The sequence below is a fragment of the Hyaena hyaena genome, unplaced genomic scaffold (assembly GCF_003009895.1).
Source record: "Hyaena hyaena isolate Hyena2069 unplaced genomic scaffold, ASM300989v1 scaffold_61, whole genome shotgun sequence".
Taxonomy (NCBI): Eukaryota; Metazoa; Chordata; class Mammalia; order Carnivora; family Hyaenidae; genus Hyaena; species Hyaena hyaena.
This window is the reverse complement of record NW_024080693.1, coordinates 4,274,164-4,288,555: the sequence shown is the minus strand read 5'-3', so window position 1 is coordinate 4,288,555 and position 14,392 is coordinate 4,274,164. Positions and strand designations below refer to the sequence as shown.

At 47.1% G+C, this 14,392-nt stretch overlaps 1 protein-coding gene across 3 annotated transcripts; it reads left to right on the top strand.

Annotated features, from left to right (window-relative positions):
* Positions 1-4,230: 4,230 nt before the first annotated feature.
* POP4 (POP4 homolog, ribonuclease P/MRP subunit) lies at positions 4,231-13,207 on the top strand. 3 transcript variants are annotated; one of them, XM_039231959.1, is made up of 7 exons: positions 4,231-4,438; positions 6,331-6,383; positions 7,964-8,187; positions 9,611-9,688; positions 9,855-9,916; positions 11,721-11,822; positions 12,752-13,207. In XM_039231959.1, the coding sequence occupies exons 1-7, from the start codon at positions 4,432-4,434 to the stop codon at positions 12,886-12,888; spliced, it is 663 nt and encodes a 220-aa protein (XP_039087890.1). In that variant the 5' UTR covers positions 4,231-4,431; the 3' UTR covers positions 12,889-13,207. The 3 variants fall into 3 exon arrangements, with proteins under 3 accessions (XP_039087890.1, XP_039087891.1, XP_039087892.1); XM_039231960.1 differs by lacking the exon at positions 6,331-6,383; XM_039231961.1 differs by lacking the exons at positions 4,231-4,438; positions 6,331-6,383 and adding an exon at positions 6,425-6,651.
* Positions 13,208-14,392: the final 1,185 nt, after the last annotated feature.

Sequence of the window (14,392 nt, the reverse complement as noted above, 5' to 3'; positions counted from 1 at the left end):
TGGTGACTGTTCTCTTGATTATGGGTGACAGTTCCTGCTTCTTTGCATGTCAGATAAATTGCTTTTCAAATTTTAAGCTGTACATTGCATATTAAAGAACAGAGGAGACCGAAGAAAACTAAGAGGTGTATTGATGCATCTCTCAGGAAAGTCACACCTTTTCCTGTCAGGCATCTGTGCTGAGGGCCTGACCTCTTCACTAAATCAGATTTTGAAACATTTTCAGGTCCCCCTCTGGCTTCAAATATTTTGAAAGGGAAGTCTGTCCCCTACACCCAGTAAGGCTTTGGAATTCAAATACAACAAAACCCAGGTCTCTTTGCTTTCTAATCTGTCCCAATCCCAGTTTGAGGTGATTTTGTGTCAGCTCTTTTCTCCCACCCACTTTCCCTTACTTTGGACCAGAATGGACTCATGTGTATACACATGTAAACACGTAGCTCTTAGGCTTAGAGCCAATGGCTGTTTCCCAGATACTGACCACAGGTGAGAATAGGGGAGGGGAAGTGCGAGCTGCATACACACATGCTCCATGAAGGCTTGCAGTGATTTCCCCACAAATCCTTCCAATGCCTCAGGAATTACCCCTTAAATCCAGTGAAGGAGATCTCTTAGGACCTCCAAAGAGCCTCCTCTTCACTCAGACTCTCCATCATGAAAACCCAAACCAAGCTTTCCTCAGTGGGTTCAACTGAGAATGGAACTTCTTCAGGGAATTGGGAGAATCTATAATGTTACATCTCAAAGATCTAGGATCAAAATAGCCTTGAAGAATAACTTTTGGATTTTGAAAGACTTGAGAAACCTGGACTTCAGAAACTGTTATTTGACCACACATACTAATTTCATAGTCCCTGCTGCTCAGAATTCTAAATGGTTGGTCTTATATTGACCGAGAGCACAGTTCTATCTCTTGACCAGACGGACTGATAGATCATCCTCCTGTAAGCATCAGCTCTTTGATTCTTAGCCAGAGCACCCAATGCCCAGCAGAAAAGGGCTTGCCTAGCAAGAATGTCCGGTGTTAGCACTGGAACCTTACTGCTTAGTCTCCTGCAGCACTATCGAGCCTGAGGAATGATTGCTGGTGCCACTGTGTCCAGGTCCCCCACCACCAACACTCCCAGCTCCCCTTATCAATCAGTATGCCTCATTTGGGCTAGCATACAGATCAAAGGCAAAGCAGGGCCAGAGAAGTTCTTAAATCTTGAGCCTCAGGGACTATGCCTGCAGATAATGCAGGTTTGTAAGAATGCAGATAATTACAGCTGTCATCTCCAACTGTGTTGTCTGTGCCAGGTGTTGCTTTAACAGGCATCATCTCACTCGATGACATATTTGTGTTTGCTTATAAGGCAGGTCCTAATTTTCATAGACATGCACTTACTTAATGGCAGTTGACGCTTAATCTTTTGAGCTTAAATATGAAACTTTTCTTGAGTACTCAACCTAGCAGTTGAATGTCTTAAAGCACCAATCAAAAGAAGCCTGTATAAATAGAGCAAAATACTAATTGTAGAACTTAAAAGCACATGGGTGTTCACTGTAGAATTCTTTCTTTCTTTCTTTCTTTTTTTTTTTTTTGCATATTTGAAGTCTTTCACAAGTTGTTTCAGGGGGAGGGGGGATGACCATGTGCAATGATGCTCTCAGACTTTGATTTCCTATGGAACTTCCACAAAGCCACTAGCGGAAAAACACATGTGTAGCCATTTTCAAAGGTTTATCATTTATAGCTATAAAAAGAAAAAATTTACGAAGTGTTATTTTCTTTGAATAAAATTTAGAAAACAGACAGGAATCTCTCATAAGCTCACTTATGCAGCCATGAAAAAATTCCTGTATAAGGGCCCCTGGGTGGCTCAGTAGGTTAAGCATCTGACTCTTCATTTCAGCTCAGGTCATGATCTCACGGTTCTTGGGTTCAAGACCCATGTCAGGGTCTGCACTAACAGTGGGGACCTGCTTGGGATTTTCTCTCTCCTCTCTCTCTCTGCCCCTACCCCTGCTTATGCTCTCTCCTCTCCCTAAATAGTTGTTTAAAAACAAATAAACAAACCTTCCTGTATATTTGTATGTCTTTCCAATCCTTTTTGTGCATACATTTAGTTTTGAGTTAATATCTTGTAACCTTTTTAAAATTGGAATTTGTTTAATGGCTGTGTGGTATTCTAATACTTTAAGTTCTATAAGTGTACCATATTTAGTTCCCAAACCTAATTACTCAACAAAATCACCTGGGAATATTTTTTTAAATACAGATTCTTGGACCCATCTACTAAATAAGAATCTCCAGGGGGTGCTAAGGAATCTGAATTTTTTAAGCTTACCTTGTGATTGTAAAGCATTTAATTAACAGACTTAATTAGCGCATACTTCATTTATTTTTTATTTTTATTTATTTATTTTATTTTTTTACAAATAGTTTGTCAAGTTGGTTTCCACATAACACCCAGTGCTCATCCCCACAAGTGCCCCTCTCCGTGCCCATCCCCCCCCACATCCATCAGTCCCCAGTTTTTGTCAGCATTCAAGAGTCTCTCATGGTTTGCCTCTCCCCCTTTCCCCCACTACTTCCCCCCTTCTTCTCCCCCATGGTCCTCCGTTAAGTTCCTCCTAATCCTCCTATACGTGCAAACATATAATATTTGTCCTTCTCTGCTGGACTTATTTCGCTCAGCATTAACACCCTCAAGGTCCATCCATGTTGCTACACAAGGCCAGATTTCATTGCATACTTCATTTATTTAATCCGCTACTGTTGAATACTGAGTTGTTTTCGAGGTTTTGCTATTATAAACAACAATCAAAATAATATCAATATCTGTATGGATAGGTGTCACTCTACATACATAGACAATTATTTCCCGAGAATAATAAAGTTGTTTGTTTGTTTAAAAAAAAGATGTAGTGATCAGGGAATTATGAAGTAACTGTAGTTCTGAGTGTGCTCACCCTACCACAAGCAAAGAATTCCACGGAAGGCTGGCAGTCATCCAAGGATGAATTGACTACTTGAGAAGGGGTCAATTGGGAGTTAAAGAATCCTAACAACCTAAAAAAGAAACTTTGAAAGACAGAAGTCTGCCTTTTCCCTGATCTCCATAATCACAAACGTCCTGCTCAAAAGGGCCCCCTTGAGTCTACAGTACAGAAATTGGCTCTTACTACCTTCTAGTGTCTCATGATGCTATTTTAAAATTTACATTAGTAGTTTACATGGTATGGATCCCCAAGAACAGTTTCTCAAACTTACTCCCATAAACTCCTAACTATTCTCAGGCATCTTCAAGTGCAATACATTTAAATGCTGTGTTTCCATTTTGATGGTAATATACATATATAAGCTTCAGGCTCACCAGGACAAGCCATTGAGTTTCAGGGTCTGCAGTTTTATGTTTAAGATCAAAATGGCACAAGGTAATCCTCCAAAAACAATGAAATCAATGTTTCTCAAACTAGAAACTGTGTACATAAATTCTCAGGGTTCCCTGAGAATTTCTTTTCCTTTAAAAGGACTTTATACCTTACCGGAAGTTGAGATCCAGACTTAGAGTACAGGGATCATATTGCCCTCCTGAACAGCACCTAGCTCAGGCCCAGCACTCAGCAGGAATTCACGCTGCACACCAAGTCACTTCTGGGAGGTCTGCATCAGGCCTTCCAAGCCACAATTCTTGGACCCTTCCCCAGAACAGTAAGAATCCTTCCTTGCCTTTTAACTTCCTGACAGGCACTAACGTCTCAAGAAAACCTACAGACACTCAAGCCCAGCCCACTCACAAGTGATGGGGAAAAGAAAGCCTGGAAATGGGAAGTGACTTAAAGCGAGATCGCACAGCAGGACAAAACTAGAACCTAAGCCTTCAATCCCAACTTCAGCGCCTCGGTTAATCCGTAGAGAACGCTGATTAAAGACTCCAACGCACCTCAGTCCCACCATTGCAGTCCTCCCCTGGTCCCCAAGGTCCCCGTGGTCCCTCTTCAAGCTGGCTCGCCTCGCTCTACTCCAGCTCTTCAAAAGCAGTCTACACGCCCTAAACTCAACCCCACGGCTTCTGGCCTTCCCCGGCCTATCGTACACGCAAGCTGAAAAATCCCCACAAAGGAGAAACCCTCCGAAAAAGAAGCGACTCTCGCGGTAGGGGAGCCGGCTTCCAGGCGCATGCGCCACCCTATGTCGACGCGCACCCGTGACGTCACGGGCGACGCCATCTGCGAGCCCTGCGCGCCAGCGACCCCAGCTGAGAGTTGGAGCGTGTCCGTCTGGGACTTCGCGTGCGTGCGAGCTCGGGTGCAAGAGGTCTCTCCACCACAGACTTTGACGAGAGAAGTTCTGATGGCCTAGGGCTGCTGAAGAAAGTGAAGAGAGTATAGAGTGAGCGACCGCCGCACGAAACGTCATCAGAGTGCACCGGAAGCGGCCCGAGGATGAAAAGTAAGCGGGGTTGAGGGCCTCGGAAACGGGGAGGAGTGGGATATAAGTGGCCGGGGAGTTGGTGGTGGTAGGTGAACAGGGTCGCTGCGGAGTCCAAACGGACTGCTGTAGGAATTGTCCTGCCTTACATAAGTGAAACCGAGGCCCAGAGTCCCGGTTGACCGGGCTCAGTGTCTGAGCCAGGTATTGATGTCAGAGCTGGCGGCAGGTCCCCACGGGGGCATGCTTAATGGTGTGTGGTGCATCTGGGCCACTACCTCTCACTTGGTGACAGTGGTTAAGGCCCTGATGCTCTCTACGACCTGGTTCCCCTTCTGTAAGGCACTGGTAGTGGTATCAGCCCAGGCTGCTGTTCTGTGAACGACTGTTGTCTGGTGGAGAGCGCTGGGAGCATGCTGGAAATTGGTATCGCTAACCCAAGACTTTGGGAGTTGAGCAGAGGATAGCAATGCCAAGGAGGGGGGCAAGCACCCAGGACAGTAATAAGCAGGGGAGTGTAGACACTGTTCAAACTGGTCTTTGGATCAGTATTTTCATTTCCATCTGTGCCACTCCCTATCTCTTATCAAGTTATGTGTCTCAGCCTATCTGAGCTTCAGTTTTCTCATTTGCATAATAGGAATAATAACCACTTTAAAGGATTGTTCAGAAAATATGTGTAACTTTTAACCAGGTACATGGCAAGTAATGAGTGCTTGATAGTCATTATGTGTATTGTTTCAGAAAAGCTTTCAAGTCTAATCTAAGCACCTGTGACAGTGGAGGCAAAGTTATTCCTGGGGTTGCTCTTTAGAAACAGGTTTTACTCCCATTCTTCCATTTGAGGGAGAGCCAGACTGCATATCATATCCTATCATATCCTATCATATCAAACACATTGGTTTGCTTTTTTAGATGTACTCAAGGAAGCACAAGGGAGCTGGGGTGGAATTGATAGAGCATTGTGTGAACCATATTATCTAGCCTTTTGACCCTTAAACCAGGCCGTTGTCTTATTCTTATTCCATTCACACCCATACTCTGTCCCTACAGCCATGTTTTTCTTCTTCAGGCAAATTAAGTAGGAAATAGAAATGTGAAAGTTTTTAGAAGTCAAAACCACATTCATCATTATATATTTTGAGCATAAAGAAAGACCTACTGTATTTTATCAGTTTAGGAACACCATCTATTGTATGATACACCCCAGTTTCATAGATGTTAAAATGTGAAAAATCTTTTTTTTAACATCTTACAGTCAACAAAGTATATTATTTCCTACTATCTGCATCCTGGGAATCTCTATTATATAACTTTTTTAAAAAGTGTATTTATTTTGAGAGAGAGAGCAGAGGAGGAGCAGGGGGGTGGGGCGGGGAGAGAATCCCAAGCAGGCTTTGTGCTGCCATTGCAGAGCCCAACGTGGAGCTCGAACTCATAACTGAGATCATGACCTGAGGTGAAACCAAGACCAAGAGTCAGACACTTAACTAGTGAGCCACACAGGTGCCCTTCTATCGTATAACTTTTAAATGAGTTGCTTAGTTAGACTTCTAGAGCAACTGTTCAAGCTCCTAGTGTGATCTACAGAATTGCAGTAGCATCTGAAACTTGTTACAGATGAAGAATCTGGGGTTGGGGACCACGTGTTTACATTTTAATAAGATCCTGGAGATTCTTACATAAATTAACATTCTAAAGCACATCTTCAGAACTTCTCAGATGGGTGGTCACAGGGGAGAATAACAGGCATCCAAGAAAGCTTTGAAGCTGTGCTCTTTATAGCGCCCAATCTTCTCCTATATCTAAGTAAACATAGTTGTCTTCATAGTTAGAAAAGTCTTTACTTTATACCCATACCCAACAGGAACTGATGATCATTTCTTATCTGTTTGTTTGGTTTAATCCCCCAGGTGTGATCTACCAGGCTTTTTCTCAGAAAGAGGCTAAAGAGTTCGACGTTCAGGTACCGTGCATGGCAGGAAGTCTGGGAACAACAGAGATGATGACAGAATGGCTCGACACTCCAGTGTTGTTTTAGATGTCCTTTCCCACGTCTCACTCCTCATCTTTCTAGTAGACGTGCTAGGCTCAGCCAAGATCTATTGTTGTGACGGCCTGTTTCCATATGCTGGCCTCTTTTTACCTTGTTTGGTTAACGGAGACTTCTTGATCTTGTGTCGTCTTTCACAGTGCAGGGGGCAGTGGGCTATGCCCACCTGAAACCTGGCCTGGTGAGCACTGTCATTTGACTTTGTCACTGTGCCCCATTTACTCTTGAAGAGTAGGCAAGTCACATTTCATAATTGGAATTTATGGATTATATTGGGATGCTGCACACATGCTTTGTCAGTTTGGCAGAAACTCCACTGGTGACTCCTCATAATGGAGTTAACATGAAATCGAGATTTTAAAACATTGATATTCCTTTATTTGGCTTCTCCGTGAAGAGGGACTACTTAGGTATTTAAAAGAAGCAAGTAATCGTCCTCTCGCAGTAATGATGATGATCATGAATCTTAGTATCTAAAGGTGCAAAGCTGAAGCCCACTCCCATCTTTACTGTGAGCTGCCTTGAAGATGAGGTGAATCACACCTTCATGCCCTCCTTACCCCTACATCTCCTCCATAAGGGAGAGCTTATTATTGACACATGAGCTCCAAGGTGTTTGCAGCTGGGTTAGTGCGACAGGGGTTCAGGAGATGGCCCAGCCAAGAGGCAGGTAGCCAGTGCTTCCTGGGGCTATGGCAGACCTAGGACAGAGGCAACTGAATGAGGAGCAGATTGGTGGAACTCCCAACTTGAGAGGCAGGGATGTCTGGAGTTCCTTCAAAATTATGCATAGTTATGACAGTTATTTTGCCCAGGGGTCCTAAGAGCCTGTGCTAAGTTACAGTGAATTGATGTTCTGCTCTATGTAGGAGAAGCTGAGCACAGGAGGCTGAGATGCACAGGCACTTCTTTCCCCAAGTGGTGCGGGAGCAGACTTAGTGAGTAGCCGTGACATGTCCACAGGGCCAAACCCAACTAAAGAGGATTGTGTCGTGGGCACAGTGTCAGAATTCCTACCCCCAAGGTGTGGCCCGTGCTGGAGCAGTAGGTGCTGCCATCTTCCCAAGAGTCAGATCACTTCCTTCCAGGCCATAGCTTGGTTCTTCTCTGAAGTCGCCTTCCTCTGGTCATGACTGATTCAGTGTTGGCATATATTTCCCAAGCTTTTCTCCCTGCCAAGGATCAGAGAAGTCTTTTCTCACACATAGAAAGGGGTTTTGGTTCTTTATCCTCAAAATAACCTCAAAGAAGTAGGGCAGGAAGTCGAGTTTTGAAGTGGCTGTCTTCTGTGGCAGCACAAATTGGCTTTTGGGTGTGACTTTCGCATCTGGACAGCTATGGGAGCACATGAGTGGCTGTGTGAGGCTCCGCGGGCAGATAGATGGGTCAGCGACAGCATCCCATCTGCGGTTGCGGTGCTGTGTAAGAGGGCGTGGGCTCCCGGGCTGCCCCAACCAGAGCAGTGGGCACCATGCCACCTTGTCCCTGTGCAGCTCCCAGGCGCCCGGCAGGCCGAGGCCTTCGTGACGGCCTTCCTGAAGCGCAGCATGCCCCACATGAGCCAGCAAGCCTGCGAGGAGCACCTACAGCGCAAGGCTGTTGTTCTGGAGTACTCTGCTCGCCGGAAACGAAAAGAGAAGAAAAAAAAATCCAAAGGCCTCTCTGCCAGGCAGAGGAGGGAACTGAGGCTCTTTGACATCAAACCAGAGCAGCAGAGGTATGCCGAGTCTTTCCTACCTTTCTATGTAGGGTGCTTAATCTTCCCTGTGTGGGCTGGACTTGGGAAGCCCAGCGCCTTTGGCAGCCCCTTTCCCATTATGCTATAGGAGCTTCTCCCACTTCAGCCACAAGAGGGCAGCGTTCCTTTACCAATTCAGACCATGTTTGGGCTTGGCTTTTACAGCGAACACAGTCAGGCTCTTTCTGTTTTACTTTTTGGCTTCTGTCCTAGCCTTAACTAATGAGACCCGTACCATAAGTGAGTCTGTTGCCCATGGCAAGAGGCTATTTGTCTTTCAGCTTTCCTAGAAAAAGAGGAACTGATATTTCTTAATATATACTCTCTATAGCTTTTAATAGTACTAGACAGAATCATCCACTAGGGTTTTATTGCCAAAGAACGTGCTGCCCACATGTTGTGGAAGCTTCTGAAAGGGCCGCATCACCCTGTGGGAGGATGTATTTTTCCCTTCAGCTGACACAGCAGCCTTCCTCAACCACAGTTCTGCATACACGCGCCTTAGGACTGCCTTTAGACTTTTGCTCCAAGACTCGTAGCCAGATAGCCTCCCACATCCCAAAAGACAAAGTCATTCGCTTTGTCCGGGGCCCCTGTTGCAAGAAGAACTGGCCTTTGGGTAGAGGAAGGGGCCGCTGTTGCCCAGGTTTTCCTCAGTGGCATCTGCACCAGTAGAGCCCACTTTGAGTGTGAGCCTAAGTGTCTCATCTCTCTAACCAACAGTGTCATGTAAACGGACTCCCCATGAGGCACCAGGACCAGTACTGATGACCCCAGAGGACAGCTCTGAGGCCCTCTCTCCTCTCCCCTCCCTTATGTCCCACCACCTGCTCAGTCACCTTCCAGACAGACCTGCTACCTTACATGGGGACATGCATGACAGGCAGCAACTCCTGATTACTCCTAGCTTACAAGGTTCAGCTCTTGTAACAGAAGACCTCAAGTAGCAGTGGCTTACACAAAGTCAGAGTTTGTTTCTCTCATGAAGAGAAGTCTGGATGAGCAGCACTCTGGGCTAGTGTGGTAAGAGTGCAGGCAGTGCCTCCCCAGGTGCATCCCGGCTGCTCTGTCATCTGTGGATGTTGCCTCATGGTCTGAGGTGACAGAGCCCCAGCCGTCAAGGCTGTATCTAGCCAGCAGGAAGGATGGAGGGGCAAAGGAAGGCAACATCTTCTTCTCACTTAGCCTCAAGAGGGTTCTATCAGTGAAGCAACTGAGGTCCAAAAGGTGAAGGTACTTGATTTTAGTCAGGTTATCCGCAGTAGAACTAGGATCTGCACCCAGTCCCCAGTGACCCAGGTCAGGATCCTTGGCATCAGGCCATGCTCTGTGCTCTTTCGATGTTACATTGTCCAGCTCATATCGCCTAACTTTTTACTTCTTTCTGACTTTGGTTCCACAGTTACAATCTTTTTCTCCCTCTACATGAACTCTGGAAACAGTACATCCGGGACCTCTGCGGTGGTCTCAAGCCAGACACGTGAGTTGCATTTCTGAAGCCTTGCCCTTTGGGGCACAACCCAAGTCTTCTGATCACTGTAAATGCAGCCTTTGGAGCCAGTTGGCTGCAGAAGTTTGTAGACCTGTTTGCTCCTTTTAGAACTCTTGACCATGGTGCACATTAAGGGCTTCTGTTTACCTCCTAGGCAGCCACAGATGATTCAGGCCAAGCTGTTAAAGGCAGATCTTCACGGGGCTCTTGTTTCAGGTAAGTTACCTAAGAGCACATGGTCACCTGAATGCACAAGCCATCACTCAGTGGCCCCGTAGCTCTGTGCTACAGGGTAAGACACACTCCTTGCCACGTGGATATTTCCAGATCACCAACACTGAGGGTGGGAGACAACTAGCTACCTGAGCTAGTTATGGCCACATTTTGACACACTCTAAATGGTCTTTGTGTACCTTTCCACCCAAGGAGCCCCCTGCTATCCCAGAGGGCACAGCAGCTGCTGGCACTTGTCCATAGCCTTGAACAGAAAGTCCCTTTCACCCACTTCCCCATGGTTTTATTTTTTTTTTTAATTTTTTAAAATGTTTTATTTATTTCTAGGAGAGAGAGAGAGACAGCGTGAGCAGGGGAGGGTCAGAGAGAGAGGGAGTCACAGACTGAAACAGGCTCCAGGCTCTGAGCTGGCAGTCAGCACAGAGCCCAACGCGGGGCTCGAACCCACGAACCGCGAGATCATGACCTAAGCGAAAGTCGGACACTTAACCGACTAAGCCACCCAGGCGCCCCATACTTCCCCATGGTTTTAAATGTCAGCTATGGACTTACAGCTCCCAGGTTGTCCTCTCCGGTGCAGAACTTCCTCTGAACATCTTTGTTCATCCTGCTGTCCACTGGACATAGCCACCCACATATGCATGGACGTCATAAGCTGCACATATCCAAAACAGCTCCGGGCCTCTCCTTAAATCAGTCCTTCCCCTGGAATTCCCCATCTCTGTTCATGTACAAGCGTTTACCCTGGCTGTTCAGGCCAAAAGCCTAGGAAAGATCACGTTTCTTCTTTCCTAATCCCTTACCTCCATCCATCAGTATATCCTAGTCCCTGAATCTAAGCCTCCACCATCTCACCTGGATTCCTGTAGAAGCTGCTGACATACTTCTTCCCCAACCAGGCAGCCAGAGAAGGTTTTATATGAGAAATCAGACCATGTTTCTCCCCTACTTCTTTGAACACCAGATCTAACCACTCTGGCCTGGTTTCTGCTTCTCACACACCAAGCTTGGCCATGCCTCAGGGCCTTTGTGTTTGTTCCTTCTCCCGGCCCACAATTCTCTGTGTTCACAGACTGACTGCTCATTATTCAGGTCCTACTCAGATGTCACTTCCCCTGAGGATCTACCATCACTAAAACCCTCGTCCCCATTGCCTTGTTCTTTTTTCTTCATAGCAGTTACCACTATCAGAAAATTGAGTTGTGTGGTTTGGTACACATTCCGCTCCTACAGTGGAACATCAGCTCCCTGAGAGTAGAACCTAGAACAGTCTTGTTCACTGCTATGCCCAACATCTACCTCAGACAGTACCAGGCACGTAACAAGTGGCTCAGTCCACTGGCTACACTGGAGCATAGGTCAGGAGAGGTGAGGGGTTGGCTCCCTGTGGTGGCAGTTCATCTCACTCGCTGCTTGATGGCCTGTAGCAAGATTCCATTCTGGCCAGAGTTTGGGAGATCATGGAAAGACATGATGGACAAGGGTTCCTTCAGATTCCATCAGTGACACTTGGCCCCTTCCTAGCAGCCTGTGGGTCTTGGTGGTGCTGGACATACACGTGACCTCTTGGCTCCAGAGTCCTTCCCGAGACCGCCATGGCTGCAGGCCCTCCAAAGGACACCTTGTCAGAGCAACCCAGAGGCTACAAAGCCACAGGCAAGGGATTGGGACTTTGACTTCTCATCCAGCTTGGTCCCTGTCAAGCTGAGGAACTTCCCCCTGCCCAGCTGGTTGTGGCTCCCCTGGCACCAGAGGCCTAGGCCTTGAATGCCCTTTTCTTTTGCAGTCACAAAATCCAAATGCCCCTCCTACGTGGGTGTTACAGGAATCCTCCTACAGGAAACAAAGCACGTTTTCAAAATCATCACTAAAGAAGACCGCCTGAAAGGTACGTAACTGTGTCTCAGGGCATTGTGGTCTGTGGCCTCCCTGGCTTCAGCAGCCCTTTACTAGTGGCTTCAGTGGGTCAGTTTGTTCTCTCACATCAGAACAGATTGCAGATATCTGCTGACCATGCAGTCCACACCTTCAGAGAGCATTCCTGCCCCCGTGGCTCTCCCCGGGGCATCCATGCACCCAGCCAGCAGCCTCGGCCAGACATGGTGGAAGGAAGGGCTGCTTGAGTCTGCCTCCAGACACCTGGGTCTACTTCCATGAATGAGACCCTTCCCTGCCCAAAGGCTGCTTCTCCCCCAGAGGAAGGGGGCTAAGCAGATAATGGGGGGAGCTTTGGTAGTGCCTGTCCCTGGAGTGTTCCAAGATCTTGCCCTTTCTGGTGACCCTTTGGGTCATCCACTCGGTGTGCTAGAGCTCACTGTTATAGCAGAGCTGGGTGTGCACCGCCGGTGTGTCAAGATTTCCTTAGTCCTTGCCTGCAAATTTGAGATTTCAAAACCACAGGGGGAGGTTTTTGTTCCTTTAATTTTGGAGTCTGGTTTTTCTTGTTGCTGCCTTCCATTTCTTTATATTCTTCTCTCATTCTAAACCTCAGAAAATGGTGTGTAGGTGGCCCCAGTGAGCACAGGGCCGTGAGTCCATCTGAAGGTGACCTGGGAAGACCTGTTTGTAGCACTTTTTCTGGGAATTTGGCTTGAGCCTTTGACCCTGAAAAGTGGGTGTTGAGTTATATTTAAAGTCTGAATAAACTGGCCGTATGACCGAATAATGCCCTATAATCCTGGTGCTGCTAAACTCTGTGGGTTTCCCATTTCTTATTAGCTTACTTTCTAATACAGACATTTTAGAAATAGTTTCTGCATAAACATGAACTTACTGTCAGGATTTTTTTCTCATCCTTTTTCCTCCTTTGTTTTTCAGTTATCCCCAAGCTAAACTGTGTGTTCACAGTGGAAATTGATGGCTTTATTTCCTACATTTATGGAAGCAAATTCCAGCTTCGGTCAAGCGAGCGATCTGCAAAGAAATTCAAAGCAAAGGGAACATTTGACCTGTGAGCTCTTTCCTACAAAGACAATTGTTTGTGACCGCAGGGACTGGAACACCTGAGTGCCTGCCTTTCGGTGCAAAGGTGGCCAGGCTGGTTATAGTTATAGACCACCTCCAGCCCGTTAACATTGGCGTTAAGAACAATTCATCAGCCAGGAAAAAACACATGATACTGAATGAAGAAGTCAGGAAACATAGGGATGTTTGTGTCTAGGTGATTTTGAACTTGTATTGCTCCCATGAGAGAAAAGACTGGCAGAAAACACCAGGATTACCATGGGTTGACTTGACTAGTGGCATTATTAGATTTTCTTTTCTTTTTCATACTTTTCTATGTGTCCTGACTATCTGTGATGGATCCATTATTTATGTAATAATAAAATATCAGTAGGCACCAACAGGCCCTTGACAGGAAGGAACAGTTCCTCCAACCCAGCCAGTTTGGAAGGGAAGTGAGCTGGAGGCTCTGCCTGGGTGGTGGCTTCACTTTTGCCCCATAGACAGCTGCCATCAGCCACCCGCTTCCCAGGCTCAGTCGGTGTATCTGATACGTTGCTTTACATCATGCCCACTGTCGAACTCCTTGACCTAATGGGAGTTTCCCTTGCTTTTCCAGGAAAGCAGAAGAGTGAGTGGTGATGTTGCAGAGGGCTTTGGGCTCATACACCCTAGGGATTAGAACTGGGATGGGACACGGAGGCAGCATGCCGTGTCAGGTTGTGCTTCCAATGGCTCTTCAGTACTGGGGGCTCGGACCTGTATACAGAGCATTCTATTCCTGTGGCTCTTGGGCTCCGGGGAAGGTGGGCTGAAGGGAAGTAAGACTGCAGCTCTGTCCAAGTTCTGACCTACCAGGCCAGCCTCAGTCCTCATTAGTGCCACCTCAGCCGAGCCCCTGATCCCAGTTTGCTCCTGGAAGCCTTGGCTCTTCAGTCTGACTAGCCCTGTGTGGCAGTGTGCCTACAGGCCACTAGCTGACATTCTTCTAGGCAGGCATGGGCAAGGATGGGGTGTGGACCAGCTTCCAGTGTTCGGTATTAGGAAAGCCACAGAGCTCAGAAAGACCTGTGGCCCCTTTCCTTTGAGAAGTGAGCCTTTGCTGACCAACCGGAAACATGCCTGGCAACAAACTAGCAGCAAATCCATGAGCTTTCTCTTCCTTTACTCCGAGAGAAGCAGCTTTGTCATATGTCCCCCGCGGCCTCCACACTGGAGGAGAAACACCCTGGGAAGGAAGATGTAAATACCATCATTATGACAAGAGTAGGAAGGACTTGCTCAGTGCCACTGTATCCCCCCAGAGGCCCAGAGTGTTCCTGCTTCTGTGTGGTGTCCTTGCTTGTCAGGATTGCCCTGGGGCGGCAAGGATGCTCTCTTGGTGTGGCCATCTCTGCCTGGGGGCAGGCTTCAGGCCCCAGCACCACCTCGGACAGGGGCAGTGTGGCCTGGGACCTGAGCCCTGTGCACTAAGAGCCTTGTTTTGCCATTAGAGACTCAGACTCCGTGCTCGCC